Raw genomic sequence first — 26,491 nt, 5'->3', positions numbered from 1 at the left:
ATATACAATGGAATATTACTCAGCCATAAAAGGAAACGAAATTGAGTTATTTGTAGTGAGGTGGATGGACCTAGAGTCTTTCATACAGAGTGAAGTAAGTCAGAAAGAGAAAGACAAATACCATATGCTAACACATATATATGGAATCTAAGAAAAAAAAATGTCGTGCAGAACCTAGGGGTAAGACAGGAATAAAGACACAGACCTACTAGACAATGGACTTGAGGATATGGGGAGGGGGAAGGGTAAGCTGTGACAAAGTGAGAGAGTGTCATGGACATATATACACTACCAAACATAAAATAGATAGCTAGTGGGAAGCAGCCGCATAGCACAGGGAGATCAGCTCGGTGCTTTGTGACCACCTAGAGGGGTGGGATATGGAAACATATGTATATGTATAACTGATTCACTTTGTTATAAAGCAGAAACTAACACACCATTGTAAAGCAATTATACTCCAATAAAGATGTAAAAAAACGTTACAAATTTTTAAAAAAACTATATTAAATCCAGACACCTTGGACTCTTTCGACTTTCTCAACTTTATCACTGAGGAGACTCAAATTACATGGATACTCTACATACTATCCTGAGCTAAAAATGACATCCTGTGGCCAGTAAGGAAATCATCTTTCATCATGGTGCTTACTCAAACTTTCTGAAGTGCATAAAATCATCAACGGTCTAGTTAAAAAGCAGATTCCGACTCAGTAGGTCAGGATTGGGCTGAAATCTGTATTTCTGTTCAACCCAAGTGATGCTAAAGCTTCCAATCTGTGGAGCAGGCCTGGAGTAGCAAGCATTCTGATACATTTACACCCTCACTTGCAGAGGAACATATTTGTTCCCTGTTCACCTACTTCCCTCTCCCTTTTACTAGTTACAGCATCCTCTACCTTCATGATCCCTTCCAACATGCATGCAAACATTTTCTTTACAACTCCTCCTTCCCAATTTCAACAAACTCTTGTCCAGTTAGCTCAGGAAAATCTTATTCTCTCTGCATCTATGTCAAATTAGAATTGACTAAAAAATGAAGACAGTTTCTGCTTTTCAAGCAGCTTGAAAGCTTGAGACAATAGGTACATAATTAACTGTCATGGATCCCTTCTCTCCTTTTCCAGTAAGCAAAGTGCCTGGGCTTTGAAGTTTGATTTTTGGGTTCCAATCCAGCTCTAACACTTACCTTCTCTGAGACTTCAGGCAAGCAACTTAATTTCTCTGAGCCTCAGTTTCCTAACTCTAAAACGGTGTTAACAACTGCACCTAACTCAGAGGATTGTCGTAGGTATTAAAAAGAGATGATGCACATGAAGATGTTTGCATCTCTCAGTCTAGCACTTAGTAAGTAAGCAACAGACCATGGCTATTGGTAGTAACAAAGACGTCATGATGCCATCCCTCTATGGTAGACGGCACTCTTCAGTTATTTCTATTAGTGCATATGGCTCTGTTCATCTTTGAACAGGGAGTTCCCTCACTTCCTTTACAGGGATGCTTCCCCTCCTGCAGTATATGACAATCACCTTCGCAGCTTCTGCCAAATTCTCCTATAGACTACATTGCCTACTCTTCTTTATATCAACTTATTCTTTTACCTAAATTATTTCTCAAAGGAAATTTCGTATCACTACCGTAAGCGAAAAATCAGTATCACTTGCCACAGTTAGGTGACTCATAAAAACAAATACCATGAAACCAGAGTTTTTAAATTCCAACTAGATACTGCTGCCCACTAAAGGCAAGATTGCTAAGGAGATAAGCAAGACTTTCACCTTGATAGTTACGAGCACGAGAAGAGAACACCTTGAAATGAAATGAAACACCTTAAATGAAAACACCTTCCCCATGAGTGTGATTAAATCCGTTAATATATGGTAATACGATTACAACGGGATCCACGCGTGTACTCATCACTCTCAGCCCTGTTGGAAGAGACAGATAACGAGTTCCCGCCCACGTCTGGTGCTCGGGAAAAGTCTGGGGAGGTCCGGGGCGCCTGGAGTAGAGATCTTCACCCTCCCCACTGGACCTGAGGAAGGCCACGTACCGAACTCGGGAGGTGTCTTCCCCGGGCGCCGGCGGCTCCACGCACGCCCGCCTCAAAGCGGTGATCTCGGCTTCCAAAGCGCGAGCCTCAACCAGCTGGGAATCCATAGGGCCGCGCTGACGGGAAGCTGCCTAACAGAAGCGCGCCACGTCCTGCTCTTCAAGCCTCGCGCGCTGCTGGCGTGAACCATCCCAGAACTCGGCGGGGGAGGCAGGGGAATGACGCGCGATTCCCGAGCTTATAACCAGCGCTCGCAAGCATCCCAGGCTCATTGCCATCCCTGCTTACTTTTCCACAGCTGTCCCCCAGCAGTCCCTACGCTTCAAGAGAGTTGACTCCCTCGAACCCAAAGCCCGAGGGCATACCTACCCACCCCGACCTGGTGGCGCCTTGGAGCAACTAGGACGAATAAGTCACAGAAGAGGAGGTTCCGGGAGCACTTCAGGGGGGAGTCTCTTTATTTTTCTTCCCCTCCCTCACTTCCGCCGACCATATCCAGGAGAACACAAGGTGATAACCCTCTTCAGTATGAATTAGGGAATTTTAGTTTGGGGTCTTTCGCGAACTTTGAGGCAGGGGACGGAGGCATCGCGGTCGCCCAGAAGCCTGGAAACGAAATAAAAAGCACTGGGGAACTGAGCGTGGTAGTGGAACCTTAGGATGCTGGGTTGGAAATCCAGTAGGAAGGAAGAGAGGCGACACTTGTTGGGACACGTGACTAAAAGTTACGGCCCTAAACTGCGCGGGATGTAAAAAACGAAGTGGTGAGGAGTCGGTTTGGGGCATGGGATGTGCCGAGGTCAACTGGCCTACCTTCTCCCTTCTCGTCTTTGAGTCTTCTCAGAGGAAGACGGCTAGGGTGAGTAGGTTGGGGGCGGAGGAAGCTACCAGGAAGATGTAGGCCGTGGCTCACGCCTAGATCAGGAGCGATGCTCAGGGCTTTTGGCGCTGTTCTGCGGTCGCGCGTGGGAGGAGTCTGGGAGCTGAGCGCCAGCCGGGTGCTAAACGAGATTAGAGATCTCATGAAAAGCCGCAAATCTCAGTACCTCTGGAAGAGTTTTTCTGAGTCCCTTATAATCTAACAATCTCCCTAGTATAAAGAATTACAGGTTCTGAAATTAGATTTGGGTTATAATATTGGCTTCACCGCTAATTCTCTGAATGGCATTGGGAAAGTGACTTAACCTCTCCTGCTAATCTGAAAAAAGATTCCTGCAAACTATTTTGTACAACGCTGGCACATAGTGTTTTTTAAAAAGTCTGTATTAGCCATGATATCAGTTGCTCTTTTTATGCCTGAACAGTACTTTGTAGATATTTCTGTTGTGACATAGTATTGCAATTGCAGCATTTGCTTACTTCTCATGTGACTGTGAGGAGCTTGAGGATTGAGAGCCTTTTAGCTTTCCGTGTGCTAACCTGTCCCATCCCATTTCTGTCAGCGTTTGTTAAAGTGAATGAATGAAGGAAAAACACCTAACAATATGGATAAGTAAAATCGGGAGGAGTAGAGTGTAATATTGTGGTCATTTAGAGGGAAAGTATGTGCCTGTACCTGTGTCTGTGTGTAGAGGTGCTGTTCCAAAATGCATTCATGAAGACGTTTTGTTTAGTTTTGTTTAGATTTGAGAAGATTTAAGGGAAAGAGCTCTTCTCTGTAGATAATGATTTTTTCCACTAGAAATACTTGAGTGTATGCCCAGCCTTGATGAAAGCCAACAGAGAAATGAAGCGCCTTTTTGTGGGTGGCCTTGGCCAGAATATTTCTGAGGCAGACCTACAAAATCAGTTCAGCAGATTTGGAGAAGTTTCTGATGTGGAAATCATCACTCGGAAAGATGATCAAGGTAAATTTATAGTTCTTCATGGGTAGTTAAAGGCAAATATAACTGAAGTCAAGTATCACAAAATAAAGGAACCCAAGAGATGAATGTTAGCCCTGAACACTGAAAGTGATATGCATCTCATTACATGATACTGTTGTAGTAATCCCCCATCCCCCGTCGCTCCCCCTCCTATGCTCTGGAGGTGTTATGTGTGACCTGGAGCTTGCCCAGAATTACGTTTCTGAAATCAAAAATTTCTAAATTCCCAAACATCCGGTTTTCGTTTTTGTGGGGTTTTTTTTGGCCGTACGGCTTGCTGGGATCTTAGTTCTCCAACCAGAGATTGAACCCAGACCCTCAGCAGTGAAAGCACAGAGTCCTAACCACTGGACTGCCAGGGAATTTCCAAACATCCAATTTCTGAAACATATAGCTTTCAGTTTTCAGAGCTAAAATTCTAATAATTAGTAGGGTCCTGTTAAGTAGAATATCACTAACATACAAACATGCAAAGTGTTTCCTTAACTGAGTACTTGACGTTTTTCTCTTACGTATTTTCTTTTGGAATATTTAGATAATCATGCTTTAAAAGAAAATGCAGTCTTTGTATCCAATGATAAATAAACAAGTTTCAAACTTTTCCTTTGAAAGAGTACGTTTCTAAGAGCTCTTTTTTAAATTTAGAAACTTAATAATGTTTACATTGTTCTCTGCATAGGAATTTAATTTTTTTTTTTTTTTTTTAGGAAACCCACAGAAAGTCTTTGCATATGTCAACATCAGAGTAGCAGAAGCAGACCTGAAAAAATGTAATGAATGTTTTCTATACTATTTACCAGTCCATGTCACCATGTAATTTGGAATAACTTTCGTTCTAAATCTAAACATCCACCTTTAACTCATCCTGAGGGACAACCATGATCAAGAGAATTTCCATATCCTACAATTCAGGAGGTCTAGGTTCATTCCATAATGAATGACATATGGTAGCACATTGCCAGTGAGTTTGCTCAAAAATGGCATTCTCAAATAATTTGGATAAGGAACCACACTTTAATAGAAACTGCTTGTTACACATATCCCACTGCATATTATGAAATACCCATCTCCTCAGTGTGTTCATTTCTCAGGCAACTAATTCTTCTTATTGAGTGCTGTTAGGAAAGGGGCTTAGAATATGCCCTTATAAGATCATATCCTTGAAATTATGAAGTCTCCATCGATAAGTTTAGTAAAGCTGAGGGCCACCTGTGACCTTCGATGAATAAAGAGGGGGAGATAATTCATACTTCCACTGATGTAGTAATGCATTCTAATTATTTGGAGACTGAAAAGTCAAAAGACACTGAGCAGGAAACATGCTAATAGAGAAAGAGGGCCATTGGCCTTTTGTAATTTCATTTGCAAAAAATTGATTCGTTCAGTTAGGAAATAGATATAACAAATATGTTGCAGTTAAGAACACATCCGTTCTGCTGTGTGACCTAGCAGTTTATTTAAACTAGAAGACCCGGTTTGCTTATCTGATGTATAACCAAGATACTGCTTATCTCATAATATTACTGTGAAGATTAAGTTGAATAATATCTTTGTGCTTAGCATAGTACCTACCTCATAGATATTTCTGTTAGTGGTAATTATTAAGGAAGCTGATAGCAGATGTTGAGAAAAATCAACTACTAGGGCACAGTAGTTTAAACACAGTTTAGTTGCTTGCAGCTAATATGTTTGCAAGTTTCACAGTGATAATTAGTATGAGGTGATAAATAAAAGTGAGGTGCTACAGGATTCCAGTGTCCTCTGATTCACTCTAAGAAAATTGCATTAATGTTTTATAGTTTTAGTGTGGGAAATAACAATGAAATGTTAAATAAATACCAGCCATTTGCCACAGATTCCTGACATTACTTTATAAACAAATGACAAATTTTGCTTTATGGTTTACACGTTTGCCTCATTCAAATCTTTCAATTACACGGGGAGGTAGGGAGTGTAAAGATCTAATAAGTGGTCAAAATGAGAATGGACCCTAAGCCTTCTCCTTCCAGCTCTCATTTTCTTTATTCTATTTCCTCTGTGTCTTTGTGATAAGCAGGTTTTCTATTTTTGGTACTAACTAATTAGTAAAAGCACATGCTGAAATATATTTTTGCATTGCCATGTACTTGGGTACTAATTCTTTGCTTTATAGGTATGTCTGTTTTAAATAAAACAAAATGGAAAGGTGGAACTCTACAAATTCAGCTAGCAAAGGAAAGTTTTTTGCACAGGTAAGATTTACTCTCTGTGATTTGACCCAATGTTTTTTATATTGTAAGTGGTTTTATATGGTCACTTAATTGATTTGAAACTATCAAATAATGTATTATTACAGTTTTAGCAAATATATGCATTACAAGTAGAGCTAAAATCCTTCTTAACCGTGACTCCCTGTGACCCCAGACCCGACCAAAGAAGATAATGTAATGCTCCTGTATACGTATATTTTAACCCATAAAAATATATACTTATTTCAGCTTTTTAAACACAACCTTATGTGATGATGTAGGTCTTCCCCCTTCTTGTAATGAGTGTTTAGTACTATTTTAGAAAATGGCTGTGCCACAGTGTAGTCAGTCATCCCTCACTCATAGACATTTAGACCATTTCCACTTCCTCTTGATAAGACTCTTGAGGATGGTCCCTCTGGGGTTTATGTCAACAAAAGGAGTTGCTATGTCATATAGTTATGCACATTTAAAATTTTAATAGACAGTACCAAATTGCTTAAGTTGACTTTAGGCTGTTAATGAAAGTGTCATACAAAAACATAAAGATAATAGGAAATCCCTGTATGAGAGGCATAAGATTAATTATGCATGTGATTTAAGAACAAGGCAATGTAAAAACTATTAAAGCATTTTAAATCCTAAAAGTATTCTTAGGGAGAAAAGATTGTATGAGATTGGGTGCTTCCAAAATAGGAGATATTTTAGGAATGTACACATGGAGTGACCAAGAGCATTGTTCTGGGCCAAAGAAATGCCACAAGGAAAAATAAGGTCTAAACCAAGTTTTGAGGGAGTGGTCTGGTGACGAAGATGAGAATTTGATTTTGTTCTTCACCTGGGGGTCTCTGTGAACAGGGTAGTGATGAGATTTTCATTCAGCAGCACTTGGCTGCCTATTATATGCAGGAACCAGGGCCCTAGTCCTGAGCAGGTGAGCACACAGTGCTGCTGCCTTGGAGTGTCTATGCAGTTGTGCCTGGGGAGCATGAATCTTGGAAGTTGGAATGTAAGGGAGACAGACCAGAGGCAAAGAGGCCAATGAGAATTGGTCAGCATAGTTGACCAGGCCTGTATAAGGTGGCAGAGTTTGAACTGGTAGGTTGAGTTGGCGTTCTGCATTCTCTTTGTTGTGAGAGTAGAAATATTTAAGACTTAGCATATTAGTCTCTGAAAGACACCTCTTCCTCATAAGAGTGAAAAGATTAAGGATAGATAAAATGCCAAAAGTACATAAGTTGAAAGGGAAAAACTGAGAGACCCTAAATGATCTCTATAAAGTTAAACAGCTTTACAGTATTAAAAAACAAAACAGAAGCACTGTTAATAGTGTGGTTAGTTATTTTAACTCTTATTTATATTTTCTGTTTGATTCAGATTGGCCCAGGAGAGAAAAGAAGCAAAAGCAAAGAAAGGAAAATCAACAACAAGCAACATCAACTTGTTAGAAAAGATGGGAGTGGTGGATTTCCATGTGAAAGCTGTGCCAGGGACAGAAGTACCAGGGCACAAAGTGAGTCTCCTCTGGTAGCCTGAGTAGCTCAGGAACCAATTCCTGACACCAGGTGACCATGAGCATCATTTTTTAAAGCAACTGCTTTTTTCTCTTGCTTTGAAGCAGTTAACATAGATAGTGCTTTATGGTCTTCAAATGCATTTACAACTCTTGGGAAAGCACAGCTTTCCCCCATTTTAGAAAGAGAAATCAAAACCCAAGTGGAGGCAGGTCTCCCAGGGGGCATAGGTGGTGAAGAGTGCAGGCAGGTCCCACGTTTGCCTTTTTAATGGCTGTTATTTGTGTAGCATCCTACATGGTTTATATGGGATCAATAACTGCCCCAATTTTCCTTCTTTCTTTTTCCTTTCCTGATACACTTTTTTGAGCACTCGTGTTTCATTATCAGAAAACTAAACCCAGCAGTAATCATGGTCCACTATGAGTTCAGATATTTTTAAGTGACATTTATTCAGTGTGGTTAATCTTTTCCATTTGTGACAAGTATAGTAAATGTATTTTTTTTTTTCTTTTAGAATTGGGTTGTGAGTAAATATGGAAGAGTCTTACCTGTCCTTCACCTAAAGAATCAACATAAACGTAAAATATCCTTAGCAATTGGCCTTTCAGAGAAATTATTGTTTACTACGATGTGGATATTTGCAAAAGTTTACTTCATACCTTTAGAATTTCACTGCCTCTGTCAGTAAGTCTTTAGATGTTTGTGTAACAGTTTTTATGTTCCCAATTTCTAAGTAAGGTAAGACCCACCTACCTACATGTATGAAACAATTAGTGGATAATGAGAGAATGTAATTAGGTTTTATGCAAGTGATGCAAATGATGATTGTTAAAGAAGCACATTGACTTACTAATTTATACCTCATTCTTCTTGTTTGACATGGATTCAAAGCCATTGCCAAAGGAGCTAAAGAAGGACAAGGGAACACAGCACAATCATTAAAGAAGGCTTTAGAGGAAGTAGGATAAGTTTCACATTAATAGAAAAGAGATAGGAAGGAGTCTGGGAGAGAGGAAAATAGTAGGTAGGAATGTGTAGACAGGCAGAAGAATGGTGGATGGAGAAATAGTATGGAACCCAGTATGAGCAAATTCAGATGCCCATTCCCCTGAGGAAATGAGGTCAGATTGTCTAAGACCTTGAATTCCTAGTGTCATGGACTTCTGGGCAGAGGGTGTTTTTTGTATTCTTTTAGCTCTAAGCCTGTGTGTCATGGGAAGCAGAAGCAATTTCAGGTATTTCAAACAGAGATGTGTCCTCACTGTTCATGGCTATTGAGGCCCCTGGAGCCCTGGCCACAGCTGCTTGTTCTGCAGTCCCTGCCAGTGGCACTAAAGTCAGGGAAATACTTCTTTCTTCTTCACCTTCCAGCTTCCCACCAATGATACCACTGACAGCAAAGAGGAGGATTTGGAAGGACAGTGTAAAGCCAAGAGACAATAGACACTGTTTGGCATACCTCATATATAATTGTCCATGTATTCAGTAGTCACTAAATGAACAAAGGGACTTTTCAGTAGTGATAGATTAAAGCAACTTGTACTTGTCTATTCATATGTTTTAGGAAATCAGCAAATGCCAGCTGTCACTACAGCACAGTGACATTAACTAGAATCTTTCTGGACAATGTCAGCAACAAAGACCTGATAAAGAATTATTAGCCTTCTAAGAAAGACCTATAAAATGCAGAGAGCGAGTAAAATGTGAAATGGATGTCATTGAACTAAGAGAATCAGATCTAGGATGAGGCAGCATTGAGAAAACAGGAATGGCCAAAAAGTTTGAGAATCTTTGAGTCTCAAGTTTGAGATACCAACACTTAGTATAGTATCTAGCTGTGCCTGCTCTGGGTTCCTCTCTATACTCCGTTTTATGGTGTTATCTCAGTGGATAGACTTCTCAGATTTACAGAAAAGTCTTGTGGCCTCTTGTACCTAGAATATAATCTGAATCGGTTTGCTGTGATATACACATGCAGCCCAAGTAATTTCTGCCAATTAATAGTGATGGTTCTTGGTTTTCACTCTGGACATGCCATGGACATGTCAGTTCCAAAGACCCTGAGTCACCTAATTAAGTCCTTATTTTGTTTGATAGGAAACTGAGGGTAAGATGAGTCAATGACTTGCTCAAGATTAAACAGTATTCTTTTTGCTTTACCAGTTTGATAGGTTTTTCTAAAACCTAGTGCCTTTGTTTTCTTCCTTGACTGTTGGTGACATCATAAAGTATGATCCCTCAAAATACTGCCACAACCTAAAGAAAATAGGGGAGGATTTCACAAATGCTATCCCTATATCCAGCCTCACTTGGGAATTGGAAGGAGGGAATGATCCTGTGAGTAAGAAACGACGAGGAGAATTCTCTGACTTTCACAGCCCTGCCAAGAAGATAATAAAAGTGCAGAAGAATGAGAGTTCCACTGCATCTCTGGCTTTGAGACCAAAACCTAGTAGCATAATGGAGAGCCCACATTTAATACAACAACAGGCTGCACAAAATACACCTCATAATTCCTTTACTCCTAAATCACCCTGTGTACCTGATTCTGATAGTCAGAAACTTAAAAACGTATTTTTTCAGCCTTCTGACTTAGAAACTACCAAAAATAGAAATAGCATGTCTGATGATGATATTGATTCTGAAGATGAATTAAGACTAATGATTGCAAGAGAGGAAAACCTAGAGAAAACTACATGGTCCTCAATAAATGGATCTGAAAATGATCCCTTTGAAGTTGTAAGAGATGATTTTAAATCACATTTTCACAAATTTCATACTTCAACAGGTTTAGGCATCAAAAATAATGTCTTTTGCCTCAGTAGTGAAGATAATGTTATGGGAAATGATTGTGACTCTGATTCAGGAGATACAGATGAAATCATTGCAATGAAAAAAAATTCTGATAAGATCAAAAACAGTGTAGAACTTTCACAAACAGAAAAGTCTATGCACAAGAAAACTTATTTGAAAAATAGAAAAAAGTGTGATCTTTCTGTTGATTGTATTAAAGTACAAAAAAGAAAAAACAAAGAGACAGCCCTCAGTCACAGAATTAAGCCTCTCAGTTGTGAATCTCCGATTGAGTCCAGTAGCAGTGAAGATGCTGATTCTGTATCAGAATCAACCGAGTCTGAAGGAGATAAGGAGTATAACACCATGATGAAAAACTGTCTCCATATGAATCTAACTTTAGCTGATCTGGAACAGTTGGCTGGCAGTAACCAGGAGGCGCCAAAAGAAGATACTGAGAGCAATGGCCGGAAAACCACTGCCAAGTCTGACAGGGCCTCCAAGAGCCACAGAACTCCAGGTGGCCTCCACAAAGGCCAACAGTGTATTCATCCTGAGGAGATTGTGGCTTCCCTTTTAGAAGGAAAAGAGAACACACATGGAAAACAGGAACCAAAGGAAAATACCTTCAAGCCCAAATTCCAGGCTTTCAAGGGAGTAGGCTGTCTCTATGGAAAGGAAACAGTGAAAAAATCCTTGAAAGAGAGTGTTGCCTCTAACAATATTAATAAAGATCATAAATTTTTGAAACTTGAGGATCCCAGGAGCATGTCCATGAAAAAATGGTCCTTGTATGCTAATGGCCCATCAAGTAAACTGACTCTTTTCCAACATGCAAAGAAGGCAAATGACTCAAACCAATTTCAGCCTCAAAAGAGACAGTCGACTTTTGAGAGCCAGGCTCACAAGGTGGTTGTCCCTAGCAGTTCAGAAAAGGGAAATGGAAATCCTATTTCTAGTCTATTGCCACTAAAAGATAAGAAATCTTTGAGTCTTGGTGCCAAGACTCTCAGGAGAGGCTTTGATGAAGACTGTTGCCACAGGACTGGAAAGTCAGGAGAGAGCTCCAAAAAGAGGCCTCATCTATGCACCCGCAAGGCCCCTGAGAAATCACCAGAGGTCTCCTCCAGGAGAGACCCTCAGGGAAGCAAAACTGACTTCCCACTTTCTGTTAATAGTTCATCAGATGTTAATGCTAAGGATAAGCACGCTGAAGATAATCAGAAGCGTTTGGCAGCCTTAGAGGCAAGGCAGAAAGCAAAAGAAGTACAAAAGAAGTTGGTTCACAATGCTCTGGCAAATTTGGTGAGTATATTTTCAGTCTAGGGATTTAACAAGAACTCGTTTCCAAGTCCAACCTTTCTTTCCTACGAAGGTAAGCAGGCTCCTTTAGAGCTGAATGTTTGTGTTTTGTGTCCTTGTATCTTTAGTATATCCGGATATCGCTTTAGAAGCTGTAACTGATATAGTTAAGTGATATGTCCTAATATGTCTGAATTTACATATAAATCACTTGCCAAGTGATTCATATCTTACCAAGATTTACTGTAATGAGTCTTTATTCATTCTTTCAACGATTGTTAATTACCTGTGAAATTCCAGGCCTTCACAGCAAGTGCTAGATTTACAGAGAGGATCACTGTTAGGTGGTTGGTATTGGCTTACAGTGTGGTGGACAGAAGGTCACAGTTCAGTTCCATGGGATGAGAAAGAAGTACGCCTGTGTGCTCTGACAGCACACTGATACTAATTTGTTGGCAGTGGTGGGGCAGAGGTGGGTGGGGAGCCGGCGCTTCCTCAGCTGAACTGAGTCTAGTATGAAAGGATCAGTGGGAATTGGTCTGGCAGAGGTAAAAGGGTACAAAGAGAGAGGAAAAGCATTCCAAGTTAAAGGAACAGTTTGTACAAAAGTGAATATTTGCAATCAGTGTGACCAAATGTATAGAGTACAAGATGGTGAGAAATGAGATGAGAGAGATAAGTAGGGGTGAGGTGTGAAGAGGCTACAGGGGTTGGACTTTATTCTCAAGGCTGTGAAAAGACTAAAGAACTTGAAGCAAGGGAATGGAGATTAGTTGTGTATATATTGGAACAGGAGTTGGCAAACTAGAGCTCACAAGCCACTAGCCCATGGCGTATTTTGGAAGAGCCTCCAAGCTAAGAATGGTTTCTACATTTTTAAAGGGTTTAAAAAAGAAGAGTACAGAACCAAAACTATATGTGGCTTGCAAAGCCTAAAATATTTACTCTCTGGCCCTTGACAGAAAAAGTTTGCTAACTTCTGTTTGGGAAAGATAGTTCAGGACATGATGAGAACAACAAATCAAATGGGACAGACAGCCTTTGGGAGGTCTTGAGCCAGAACCAAGGCAGTGACAGTGGGAATATATTTTTAAAATAGCAAGACGGTCCAACTGATGGAACTTGGTGATAAACTGGAAATGGAGAGAAAGAGAAGTTTCTATCTTGGGGTGATGGCAGCATTCACTAGATAAGAAAATAGGGTCAGAAGTAGACTTGCTAGGGGAAGGAGATGAGGGGTTGTCTTGGGTAATGCTTTTGATGCCCACTCTAGGATGGTTATTCAGAGGACAAGCCAACGCACATCATCTTTGGTTCCAACAGTGAAAGTGAAACAGAGGAGACATCCACTCAGGAGCATAACCATCCAGGAGAGGAACCAGTAAAAGTAAGAAATTTAGGGTGGGCATTCCTATACTTTTGCAGATCCATTTCTGCATGTTGCACACCAAGACTTGCACACAACTGCTGGGCTCAACATAAAATCCTCTGGGAGCCACAATGAAACCCGGGGCTCCCCTGACCATCACGCATGGATACCACAGGGGCCTTAGAGATTTTCTCCCACATAAATCTATCCTCCACATCATCTGCAAAGTGACATCAATATTAGTGAAACCCTGCAGAAGGTGTTCACACATTTAAGAACTCCCCCCATTCCAGGCTGCATTAGGAGCCTCTGGATTTAGTGACCCAAGGGGCCAAGTAGATATCACTGAGTCAGAAGTTTCCATTCTAACCACCATCCAGTCTTTCCTGAGACATGCATCTGGGTTGTTGTTCCATACATGTGAGGAGGAAGATTACGTAATGAAGGAAATACTGTCTTGGTTATTAATAAACATTTCTGTCTTTACCTATGTAACAGGAGTCCATGGGTGGAGCCTCTGGGAAGCTCTTTGACAGCAGCAATGATGAGGAATCTGGTTCCGAAGATGACAGTAACAGGTTCAGAATTAAACCTCAGTTTGAGGGCAAAGCTGGACAGAAGGTTAGTGGAGACTGAAAATAATAAAACTTGCAACATGTCCTTATTTTTCGACATAGTCCTTAAATCTAGGTTAGTGCAGGCAGACCTTGACCCACACTCCAGTGTTAAGGTGTTTATTTTGATAGTCCTCCGTGACCCTCTCTAATTGGTTCATGGGTAGGTGAGGTTATGCAAATATTAATGTAGTGAATTTCATGGCATGGAGGTATACTTGGAAGGTCTTGTTTATAAGTAATTTCTTGGGAATATGGCTGTCAGTTGTCTTTGTGTTTTGTCTTATAGCTCATGGATTTGCAGTCTCACTTTGGCACTGATGACAGATTTCGCATGGACTCCCGATTTCTAGAAAGTGATAGTGAAGAGGAACAGGAAGGTAAATGCCTTATTGTCCAAACGAACAGTCCTGATGTCAGAGCTGGGGGACCTTGAGAAGTCATGTAGTCTAGCTTCTTCACTTAACACATAGAGAAACTCTGTACCCCAAGACACTGAATTGTGGAGCTTGTAATCCAATAGTTAGCTTACTCAATACTTCTTGAGTTTGTTTGTACATATTAATTTATTTATAAAATTTTAATTACCTGAAGCTGCCAGAAAAGACAGGAATAGTTAGCATCTACCAAAGATGCCATCTTCCATCATCCTGTCCCTGGCATTAGAGAGAAGGCAAGGACCCTACCTGGCAGTAGATCAGGTCCTGGTGAGGCTGTGGAAGCCAGTTACATCACGCTTGGCTTACTTAAAGGAAGTGTTTATCTTCCAGCGTGCGTGCTGGGTGCAGGTTTTTAAAAACAATGTACCATTGAATGTCAGTCTACGTAGATTCATCCCATGTGAATATATCTAACAGCAGTGATGCTACCAGAAGCATCCTGATTCTGCTCTTACTTCCTGTACCATTTTCTACACCAGTGGTTCCAAACTTTCTCTACAAGATCTTCTACTCTTATCCTTTTCAAAAGACCTTACCTCCTACGTCCTACCATCCTCACTTGAGGATGGCCACCTCAAGTGAGCTCCCTGCTTTCCTTTCCAATCTCAGAACTACTCTGTCCTTACTTTTTTCCTCTTCGTGAGTTAATCTAATCTGCATCTTAATCTTCCTCATTCATACCTCCTTTTAACCTCCTTATGTGCATCTTCATACTTTCCCTTTCTTCTATCTCTTCCCTCTTTCTACAGACATAGGTCTCATAGGTTCAAAAAGCCATTTCTTCAACCCTGCCAGTTTTCAAGTTGCCACTCCCATCTTTTTTCAGTTCTAAACCTGAAATGAAAAAATAAATTGCACTAATTTAGAAGCAGTTGGCTTTTTATTGAAAATACAACCTCTGGAAATGATGCTCTTGATTCTTTGAGGTGATTATTGTGTATATTGTACATTTCTGAAAACAAGTGTTCAGAGAGTAAGTTCTCCAGGATCCACAGCAAATTACATTTCAGAGCTTCTCACTCAAAATTCCATGTTGAAAACAGGAATGGACAGAACCTTGGGAATAGCCTAGAAGCTATACATAGAGTTTACTTTCTAACTTCTGCCACTCTTGTCTGTCTCTTTACAACTCTTTAGTATGCATTCCCTGCACATACTAACTGGTTCACCAGATGCAGTGGCACCTTCCCAAGCTTCTTCAGCCTGCCTGTACCATTTGTCACTGTTAATCATCCTTCTTGAACTGTTCTCTTCCCTTAGCTTCCATTGCAGTATAACTTCCTTATTTTCTTCTTAATTCTTTGTTCCTAATTTTCCCTTTGCCTTTAGATATGTAAAGGTTCTGTAAGTCCCTGTGGCTTTAACCTTCTTTTGTGCATGAATATTTTCCAAATCTGGGTCATCTTTGCTCCTGACTATTCTGCTGAGCTCCCAATTATTCTTTTCTCAATGCCTGATGGATATTTCTCACAGGCGTCCCTGAACGCGTGTTAAAACGCAGCAAATCCCAAACTGAATTTACTCTCTCTCAGGTGCTCTGGACCCTTCTGTTTCTGTTGATGGTACTTCCATTCTTAGGGCAGTCAGACATAGAATCTCTGTCTTTTGTTTCTTTCCTTCCCAACTTTTGAGACTGAATTTTTTGTGAGTTGCACAAAGACTGTCCTGCAGGTAAGCAGCCTACACATACCTTGCAGCCAGTCTACAAATACCTTGAGCCCTTTCTAGCATTGTGTTCTATTTCCTAATGGTCAATATTAGGGTAAAATTGAAAGTACCATTTTTTGAAGTCAAAAATTGTTGAATATTAGCAGTTTCATGTGGTTTAACCTAATGCAATGTAAACTCTTTGAACTTTCTTATTTCAATGTATGTGTTCATTCTTTCACTTGCCTGGCATGCACTCCTCCCTCCTCAGGGGATCTACTTGTCTTTCCTACCTTAGACTCCACCTGGTTTATAAAACGTTTCTTAATCCAATTGAACATAATCTTTACCTCTTTTGAACCCTTAGACACTTTTGGGTCATCTCTATAGAGAACTATTCAAATCAGCATTTTATTCTGTTTATTTCTGTTACTTGGTTGTTTATATCCTGCAGTAATTTGAAAAGGTCTTTAAGGCTTACTTAGACTTCTTTTGTATTTCTATCTATAATCCAAACTAGCTGTTAAATGTTTAACTTTGTTCTCTGATATTTGTCTGTTTCTAGTAGCTAAGGATAACAAGCTTCTAGGCTTCCACAGTGCCCTGTGTGTAGGCTTTCTTCCTGCAATATTTAGTACTGAATCTAAAGGCTAAAGTAACTGTCTACTAACATTATATTAATAGTCAGTAAAATTAGCATCTTTCACTATTTTTCATGTTTAGATTTACATGTAATTTAGATTAATTTTTAGAAAGTTAAAACATCAAAGAATCTCTAATCACTTTAGTTTTATAATTAGTATCTTGCTCTATTATATTTGTCAATCTTTACCTTAAAAACTTTTAGACTTGCCACTGAAAGCCATTAAATTCAGATTTCATTTTTATAATTACAAACAGAAATGGGAATTTTGTTTGCTGGTCATGCAGTTTCTAGATTCACTATGACATTGGGGATCTTGGGGATAGGGAGGTTAGCAAAACAAGGTTTAACTTTTCTTCTTCCTATCTTAATGTGCTTTGCACATGTTTACGTGCTTGATAAATATTTGATTATTGAGACTTCTCAGGTTATGTTTGCCAAGAGATTACTAATTATCCTCTTCCCTCTAAGAAATAAATGAAAAGAAAACTGCTGAGGAAGAAGAGCTTGCTGCAGAAAAGTTGAAAGCCCTGAATGTTGTGCAGAGTGTTTTGCACATCAACTTAAGCAGTTCTACAAGCAAAGGATCAGTAGCTGCTAAGAAATTTAAGTATGGTTTATGTTTCATCCCATTCTGCCCTTTTCCTTTGCCATAAAATGAGGCCATTTTAAACTTCCTGGGGAGAGCAGTTAGCAACATGTATCAGACCCTTAAAATTGTACTTACCTTGACCTAGTGATTCACTTCAAGAAACTAATCTTAAATTATTTCTGTATTTATTATTAGTAAAAAAAAATTGGACAACTGTTTAAATATTAATAAATGTAACTGTTTACTATGGAAAATTTCCAGCATATAACTTAGAGAGACTAGTGTAATGAAACCCCTATGTACCATCACCCAGCTTCTACAATCACCAACATGTGACCAGTTTTCTCTTTGATACCTTTACTCACTTCCCCCTACTTTCCTCACTGAAATATTTTATGCAAATCCTAATAGCATATCATTTTATCCATATATATTTTAGTATGTTTAAAATAATATTAAACATTTTTAAAGATCCAGGACAAGTCAGAACTAGATAATTTAAAATATGATTGCTTCTGAGGAGCTCCTAATACATTTCTTTGATATTATGTGCCTTTTTCTTGCTCAAAAAGTGGAATTGCCCTGGTATTGCATTATAATTTGCTATTAGTTTTTTGCATTAATGTTCTGAATTGTCTCTTCCAACTTATCACTCTCCTTTCTTTAATAGGGACATCATACGTTATGATCCAACAAGGCATGACCATACCACTTATGAAAGAAAAAGAGATGATAAACCAAAAGAAAGGTACATTAAGCTACTACTTTTAGTAGCAGGTTCATATGAATTAATCTCATTTCAGACAGTGAGAAAAGTAGATAGTAACCAATATCACATCCATTGGTCCCCATTGTATTTAGTTTAAGAACAGGGAAGGGGGAAAGAGAGGAATTATTGATGTGGTGGAGAGAGTCTTACTTTTGACAAAAGGAATCTTCATGCATAGAAATGATGATATGTGCCCCTCCTCTAGTCGGTGTCTTCTACTTACATTAGTTTCCTGTGGCTTCTGTAACAGATTGGTGACTTAAAAACACAAAAATTTTTCTCACAATTCTGGAGGCTAGGAGTCTGAAGTCCAGATTATTGGAAGAGCTGTGTTCCCTCTGGAGATTCAGGGGGAAAAAACTCCATTTCGTGCCTCTCTCTTAGCTTCAGGTGACTGCCAGCAATCTGTGGTATTCCTTGGCTTGTGACTATATTATTCCAGTCTCTGCCTCCATCTTCACGTGGGCTTCTCATTTCTATTTGTCTCTCATCTTTGTGTCTGTTATAAGGACACTTGTGATTCCATTTAGAGTCTGCCTGGATAATCTCTTCATTGCAGAATCCCTAACTTTATTACAAAGACCTTTTTTTCAAAATAAGGAAATATTCACACGTTCCAGGAATTAGGGCCCGGACATATCTTTCTGGAGGCAACCATTCTATCCACTGCACTACTCTAGTGTGGTAGGAGCGTCTATTTCTTATAGATATGCTGTGGCAAATATTTTTTTGATAAATATGGCAAATATATGGAGCAACCAGTAACTTTGCCTGATTTAATTTCTTGATTTCTTGCTATTTAAAATCACTAAAGGCACTGTGGTATCCTGAATTAGATCCTGGAACAAAAAAGACACTTGTAGAGAAACTGGTGAATTGGGAACAGAGTGTGTGTTTAGTTAATAGTAGTACCAGTGTTAATCTTTTAGTTTTGACAATTGTATCATATCTATGTAAGATGCTACCTTGAGGGGAAACTAGGTGAAGGTTATTTGGGAACACTGTTTCCAGTTTTTCTATAAATCTAAAATTATTCCAAAATTAAAGGTTTCTTTTAAAAAGAATTGCATACCAGACCAAAGTAGAACTAACATAAACGTTCCCTGCAATGTAGGATTCCACATTGCAATGTGATTCTGGGTAGTCTCTGGAGAGCTTGCAGTCAAAATGTTGCTTGGGGCTTCAGTCTCCGAAGGCCTGACTAAGCCTCATGATATACTTCCAAGATGTCTCACTCACATAGCTGTTAGCCAGTTCCTCACCTTGTTGGCTTTTCCATTAGGCTGCTTAAGTGTTCTCATAACGCTGACCCAAAAGAGAGATAGAAGGAGGAAGCCACAGTATATTTTATGACATAGTCTTAGAAGTCACACAGTGACACATCTGCCTTATTCAGTTTTCTTGAAATAAGTCACTAAATCCAACCCATACTTTTATAGGGGAAGGGGAGATTAAGCACTCCTTCCTGAAGAGAGAGGCACTGAGGAATCTGTGGACATATTTTAAACTACCACAATCTGTCCTCTGGTTGAAAATTGTTTTATATTCCTACCATATGCAGAACATGCTCAACCCTGCTCTAGACTCCCCAGAAGTCTCACCTTTTTATAGTGTCAGTTCAAAATCTAGGATGTTGGGCTTCCCTAGTGGCGCAGTAGTTGAGAGTCCGCCTGCCGATGCAGGGGATGCGGGTTCGTGCCCCGGTCCGGGAAGATCCCACATGCCGTGGAGCGGCTGGGCCCGTGAGCCATGGCTGCTGAGCCTGCGCGTCCGGAGCCTGTGCTCCGCTACGGGAGAGGCCACAACAGTGAGAGGCCCGCGTAACACCAAAAAAAAAAAAAAAGTTTCTCTCTGTAAGATAGTCTCCACCAATAAGATGATCATTTAGAACATTATTATTTTAGGTAATATAGTTAGAATATTTGGCCTAGTAAATAGAGTAGACTCTAATAGAAAAGAGGATTTTAATATTTTACTAACTGAAAACTCAATATTGGAGACTGCCGTGTAACTCTGGTTTAAGATCAAAGAGAAAAACATATTCCTAAATATAGAGCAGGTTGATGGTAATAGAAAAATTTCATTCCCAAACAGACTAGATTTAGCACATTTATAAGGCATTTCTAAAACAGAATTATGACTAAATCCTTTAATGCCAGTGTCATAAAACTCATAGAATTTTAGAATTTGAAAAAGTCTTATAAGTCATGTGGTTTAACATGGTTCATTTTACAAATGAGGATACTGAGGCCCATTGCAGTTAAGTGATTTTCTTACTTATAGCTAATATCTTAGATGTGACTTCTGAAATGTAGTTCAGAGGATAAGAGATAGGAGAATATGATTCTTGTTTAATACTTGGAGTTGTTTGAAATAGTTTTGTCTATAAAAAGCTTTTTGGTTAAGGTTCTGCCTTTATGAGTTTTATATGTAGATCCTCTTGGTTGTTGAAAGGATGGGACTAAAGTTATCCAAGGTGTTTTTCTTTCCTGATTTCTGGAAATTTTCCAAAAATTGACTTTTTTTGTGATGCACATATCTCTATATATGTCAATGCAGTAAAGCAAAACGAAAGAAGAAAAGGGAGGAAGCTGAGAAGCTACCTGAGGTATCTAAAGAAATGTATTATAACATTGCTATGGATTTAAAACAAATATTCCAAACTACAAAAGATACCATTGAAAAGGAAGACAACACACCTTGGAATGAGGACTCTGATGGAGAGAAAGCCGAAGTAGTCCAGGACCCTACAGCTCTGATGACTGGGGATGAACAGCCCAGCGGGTTCACATTCTCCTTTTTTGATTCACACACTAAAAATGTGAAGGAAGGTACTTTTTTTTTTTTTAAACGTTTTCATTTAAAGTGGTTTGAACTTAATTGATTGAATCTACTGTAACTGTAATGATTTAACATTAGCTGAAGAAAGGATTCTTTCTTCCATCTGTATAAACAGTATTACAGTATTGCAGTCAGCATTACATGACCATAAATGTACTGTGCCTAGAGCTGTGTTTAACACACTAAGAAATTGTTCTTGCATTTGGAAGCAAACTTCTAGATAGCTGCCATATGAAGGGAAGCCAGAGAATAATGTGCAGCATCCCTTCTAATGTTGAGTAGAAATAGTCATGAAGAAGTATAAGGAGTCAAATATTTAAATAGCTTTGTATCTTAGATGCAGTTGGAGAAGCCATGACTTCAGGAAAACCAGTGCTATATGGTAGGGAAAGGGGAGAAATAGGTAACCCTGGCTCTATACAATTATGCTATGTCATCAATACACCAGTTGTTTCAAACTTTATCCTTGGAGATTTGCCAGAACCTAGAAAAAAGTATCAGCACCAGTATAAACAATTTGGCATTCCATTTCAGGAGGTTTACCTCTGAAGTCCTACATAGTCTAAAAGTTAAAAACACCTATTCCTTAGAAAGTTGCTCCTCACCTAGTGTTTAAGATGAAGTGTAGCTTTTCTGGAAGTTCATTGTAAAAAGCAAGATATACCTCTACAGGAGAATACATGCACAGCTAACAATAAGCTCTACTTTAAAGATCAGCAGTAAAGTAGTATCCATGTGTTTAGCAGGTGAGTATTAAATGCCGGCTTTGTAGTGCTCCAAAAGGAGGTATAGCAATTTAGTAGTTTTTCCAAAATTGTTCTAAATAAGACACAATATATCATTGCTCTGCTTACTTCATTCTCTTGCCTGTGTTGTCCATTTGAGTACCAAGGTCAGTCCTAGACTGTTGAACAGAGTTGATATGATATAGATACTGTCTTTAATTCTTCCAACTTTGAGAGCCAAGTGTGAGAAATTGGCCTTGAAATGAGTACTAAGACACCTCAGCAACCTGGGAGATGTGTTTTGTGGACTTAGGAAATTATGAGGACTTGTGAGGAGATCACCCACATCTTATAGAAGCTTTTTCAGAAGTTTTAGAAAGAGGCTTTGGGAATTGAAAATATAAAGATATGTTCCTTTTCTCATTTATGAATAAGCAGGAAGGCAACCTGGTTTCACTGCATCATGTTACAGTTTAGGCTTCTCATGCTAGCACAGGTGCCATGCTTTTTTTTTTCCTTTTAAATTGTGTTGCTCATTTATAAACCTTTAGTTCGTATATCTTTTTATAGTGTTGCTATATTCCTTATCAGATCACCCTAGCAATGCCCAAAAATATGATAATAGCTTCTCTCAATATTTGAAAATCTAAAAAGATACTACATATTTTGAATTAATGATTAAGATATTTGAAATTTAGAAATATGAGTGCATGGTGAAAGTAAACAAATTAGTGTGTCCACGAATAATCGGTCGTTAGGTTACAATTCTGTCATCTTTCATTGTCATGACGATATAGAGACCTATAGAGTTGAGGCAGTGAAACCTGGGAAGATTGCCTGGCAGGGAGACCCTCGTTTCCAAGACAGCAGTTCAGAAGAGGAAGATGTTACTGAAGAAACAGATGACAAAAAGCCCAGCCCTGGGTAAGTAGTGTGTTTCTGTGCAGGTTTATTTCATAATTCATAAAATCTGAGTTAGACATGCTTTAGAAATGTTATAGAAGTATCTAAGCTTAGCTTCTCAAGACAACTTTCTTTTTTTGGCTCCTTTAGAGAGTTCTGTAGCCTTTTTGTAATTAGGAGCATGTTTCCTTTTCCTTGAAATTTGGATAGACTGGGTGGGGGATATGACGTGCATGGGGAAGAAAACTTGCCACTGAAGTCCTTGATCTGGAAAGAGTATGCTTCAGCTCGTTGGCTGCTACCACATGGGAAACACTGGCAAATTGGGTAGCAATGCTGGGGTGAGAATATCAACAATCAACACAGGGAATATAGAGCGTGTACTTAAGTAAGTCTTCGTTACCAGAGTTTCAGGTAGAAGAGAAGAATGTTGAATAGAGAAAGGGTGTTATCACTTTAACTCAGGAAAGAAAAATGAGCAAAACACAAAGCACATATATTTAAGGAATAGTTCATTTATACTTACAGTGTAAACATTTCTTAAATATTGAAATTAAGTGGCCAATTCTCTCTCTCTTTCTCTCTCACTTCAGAGAAGTATCATTACCCAAGAAAGAGACCACTAGATATTTCTTTTTCTCTAAGAATGATGAGAGACTTCATGGTAAGTCAATGTTTTGATTAAATGGTATAAAACAGGTAATAGTACAGCTCTCACCATAGCGCATTCTGATATACTAACATGCATCCAAGTAAGAACTGATTAGGAAAAATTCTGATCCTTTGCAGTGTCATGTGCTTTAGCCCCCTCTGTTAGACAGATGCATGTTGACTTGCAAAGCTCTGGAAAACTGAAAGCTCCCACTCGCCACCTCCCTCACTTGTTCACTAACCTCAACAAGGGCTTGTTTTGTTCCAGGGGTTTGCTGAGATACTAGATGTACAAAACTCCTAAGTCTTTAGTACCCTAAAAAGTTCACATGAACTATCTCAATATCTTGTAATAACCTATAATGGAAAAGAATCTGAAAAAGAATATATATGTATAACTGAATCACTTTGCTGTACACTTGAAACTAACACAACATTGTGAATTAACTATACTTCAGTAAAAAAAAATAGAAAAAAATTTCACACGAAAACTCTGAGACTGTTGATGAACTCATTTCTTTTTTTTAAAAAATATATTTTATTTATTTATTTTTGGCTGCATTGGGTCTTTGTTGCTGTGCGCGGGCTTTCTCTAGTTGCGGCGAGCGGGGGCTACTCTTCGTTGCGGTGCGTGGGCCTCTCATTGCAGTGGCTTCTCTTGTTGCAGAGCACTGGCTCTAGGCGCGCAGGCTTCAGTAGTTGTAGCATGTGGGCTCATTAGTTGTGGCTCACGGGCTTTACAGCACAGGCTTAGTAGTTGTGGTGCACAGGCTTAGTTTCTCTTTGGCATGTGGGATCTTCCCGGACCAGGGCTCGAACCTGTGTCCACTGCATTGGCAGGCAGATTCTTAACCACTGCGCCACCAGGGAAGGCCCAATGAACTCATTTCTTAAGCCTAACACAAACAGAAGGCAAGTTACATAATAGTAAATGGTTTATAAACAGTAAAATCCTAGCAGTTCTACATTTTCATTTTGTAAAGAAAATAAGATATTCTTGAAAATTAGCATAAATTGGCTGGGGGCGGTGGGGGAAATGGTCTTAACTAGAATTGAAGACCTTGATAATGCCAGCACTAGAATATTGTCTGTTTTAATATTAATGGGCTGTCTTGTACTTCTTTATTTTCCCCTTTTAGGTTCTGACTTATTCTGGAGAGGAGTAGGAAGTAATATTAGCAGGAATTCTTGGGAGGCCAGAACAAACAGCTTGCGTATGGTGAGTAGTTGTATTTTCATGTTAATTGTCTCCATATTAATTTAAAAGATATGGTGTTATCTTTGTGTTAATATTTGCCTGGTGTAAGAATATAGGAGGGCATGAAACTTAAGATAACTGAGAACATGACTTAAATGCTCAGAATGATAGTGCTGGAAGACAAGTTTTAAGTTGTTTAATTCATTCAACCCATGGTGCAGTAAGGAGACTGAAGAGTGGCCCCATTGAGTGACTGGAACGAGTTCTGGCCATGCTTATTAAGTAGCAGGAAATCATAAGACTTTTGAAAGACTGAATTACAGTTTCCATTTGTAAACACTTAAAGCCAAGAGTTTGAATATCCCCTGTACATTCCAAGTGAGCACTTCCAAAATGGCTTCTACAACCCTGACACTGAATAACCTAAATTTTACTTTATAGTTACTAAACACCTTGGAAAGCATTTACCACTATTTTTAACAAAGGCTTTTGGTTTTATGTTTTTCTAGGACTGTCGGAAGAAACATAAAGATGCCAAAAGGAGAGTGAAACCAAAATAATAAATGTCATCATTAGTTTTGATACTGAATGTGAACAAGGCTCACCTGTGGAAATTGGAGTGATCTAGAAAATAAGTTTAGCTGACAAAGAAGAATTCAGAGTGAAGGAATATTCAAAATCTTATCTGGTGGATATCATTCTGGTTGCTTTCTTTTCCTGTAGATTTCCTCTTCATTTGTTCCTAACTAATTACTTCAAATAATTAACCTGAACATTTTTTTAATGAAGCACAAGATAGTCCCTCAAAATACTTTTCATATATAATCTTTGCCCTCCATCTTCAATAACTAATGGCTATCTTCTGACACAAGGTTTACATAAAGCCTTTTAAAATATATGGATCAGAGCACTTGTATTTTCCAAGTTACGTTTCATGTGAATTATACTTGAAATATTTCTGATTGTATCAAATACACCTTACCTCCATCTTGTGGTTTTTGTTTAAGATGTTGAAAACAAATCAGCCTTGAGTTCTGTACTTGTGTCCTGATGAATAAGCTAACTGAAATGCAGGATATTTCAGACCAACATCATGGGAGAGTTCTGTGAGGACCAGAAAAGGATGCCAAATGCAGAGTTTTCCTGTCCTTGGCCTCCATGAATTGAGGCCAAAATTCAAAATCTCAAAATTCTAATTAGACTACAGGCTTTTGAAAAATCCAAGTGTCTGAAAGATATGTAGTCACAGTTAGGAGTCAGGACCCTGGGTCCAGATAGGGAAGCAGACTTAATACCTCATTAAATCAATGTGGCTAGGATTCAAGACAGATAAGCCTCTATCAAACTGGGCTCTGTACAAAATTATGCTATATATAAAGTCCCAAGGGATTATCATTGAGCCATACTGTGTATATCTGAAATTAAGTATTTATTGATTTACATCTTGATCAAATATAAACTCTTTGAGGGCTGGGATATCACCTGGTTTGTTAACGGTTACATCCACACTGCCTAGAACTATGTCTAGCACTAAGTGGGTGCTTAGTAAACAGAGTCCAAGGAACTAAGTAGTTGAAAAGTCATTCGAGATTCCTGTGTTTCCAAGACTTCAGACTTTGTGTAAAACAGAAACCACCACTCAGGAGGATAAATAATCCAAATATTCCACTTTCTCTTGATGTTGATTATATTTATACCTTCTTATCTATTGCTGCATAGCAAGCCATCCCATTAACAGTTGTTCATTTTCCTCACAAATAAGCAACTTGGTCAGGACTCAGTGGGGACTGCTCATCTCTACTCCATGTAATATCATGTGAGTGGCCCAGCTGGGGCTAAAGGATCTATTTCTAAAATGGACTGCTCACTCAGTGCCTGTCCATTGCTTTCCTCACAGCATGGCAAATAGGTTTCAGGAGTAGGAAGCAGATGCTGCCAGTCTCTTAAGGCCTAGTCCAGAAATTGGCTCAGTTATTTCCACTGTATTCTACAGGTTAAAACACACTGAGCCCACCCAGACTCAAAATGAGGGGACATAGATCCTCACCTCTCAGTGAGAAGTGTCCAGAATTTTTGGCCATGTTTAAATTTGTTACACCCACCTTCTCCAGAGCAGACAAGTAACATCAAGCAGCCTTCTGCATCCCCAGTTTCTGCTCCCCAGATACAACCACATTCAAAACTTTGTTTCCTCTGATATTTATCACTGAATTTCTACCTAACATGCTTATGCTGTGATTTCTTGGTTTTTCAGTTTTAGATATTAAATTTAGACATCAGACATTTTAAAATACTGAGCTGGCCAAAAAGTTCGTTCGGGTTTTTCCATAATGTCTTACGG

At 39.1% G+C, this 26,491-nt stretch overlaps 2 protein-coding genes across 3 annotated transcripts in view; one reads left to right on the top strand and one right to left on the bottom strand.

Annotated features, from left to right (window-relative positions):
- Positions 1–2,333, bottom strand: part of CENPP (centromere protein P) — a 230,689-nt gene extending 228,356 nt beyond the window's left edge. The window contains exon 1 of the mRNA XM_029201721.1: positions 2,054–2,333. Within this exon, the coding sequence (XP_029057554.1) occupies positions 2,054–2,160 (107 nt within the window). The 5' untranslated portion in view covers positions 2,161–2,333. The remainder of the gene's footprint in view (positions 1–2,053) is intronic.
- Positions 2,334–2,771: 438 nt separating this feature from the next.
- Positions 2,772–25,060, top strand: NOL8 (nucleolar protein 8). 2 transcript variants are annotated; one of them, XM_029203643.1, is made up of 17 exons: positions 2,772–2,912; positions 3,677–3,900; positions 4,626–4,688; positions 6,071–6,149; positions 7,524–7,659; positions 8,178–8,246; positions 9,884–11,761; positions 13,032–13,145; positions 13,626–13,748; positions 14,031–14,121; positions 16,943–17,081; positions 17,734–17,811; positions 20,392–20,663; positions 22,196–22,322; positions 22,895–22,965; positions 24,092–24,171; positions 24,660–25,060. In XM_029203643.1, the coding sequence occupies exons 2-17, from the start codon at positions 3,762–3,764 to the stop codon at positions 24,708–24,710; spliced, it is 3,510 nt and encodes a 1,169-aa protein (XP_029059476.1). In that variant the 5' UTR covers positions 2,772–2,912; positions 3,677–3,761; the 3' UTR covers positions 24,711–25,060. The 2 variants fall into 2 exon arrangements, with proteins under 2 accessions (XP_029059476.1, XP_029059475.1); XM_029203642.1 differs by having other exon boundaries at positions 2,773–2,912; positions 3,735–3,900.
- Positions 25,061–26,491: the final 1,431 nt, after the last annotated feature.

The sequence above is a fragment of the Monodon monoceros genome, unplaced genomic scaffold (genome assembly GCF_005190385.1).
Source record: "Monodon monoceros isolate NGI ecotype Baffin Bay Population unplaced genomic scaffold, NGI_Narwhal_1 Super_Scaffold_5, whole genome shotgun sequence".
Classification (NCBI taxonomy): Eukaryota; Metazoa; Chordata; class Mammalia; order Artiodactyla; family Monodontidae; genus Monodon; species Monodon monoceros.
This window is presented reverse-complemented; position numbering and strand designations above follow the sequence as displayed.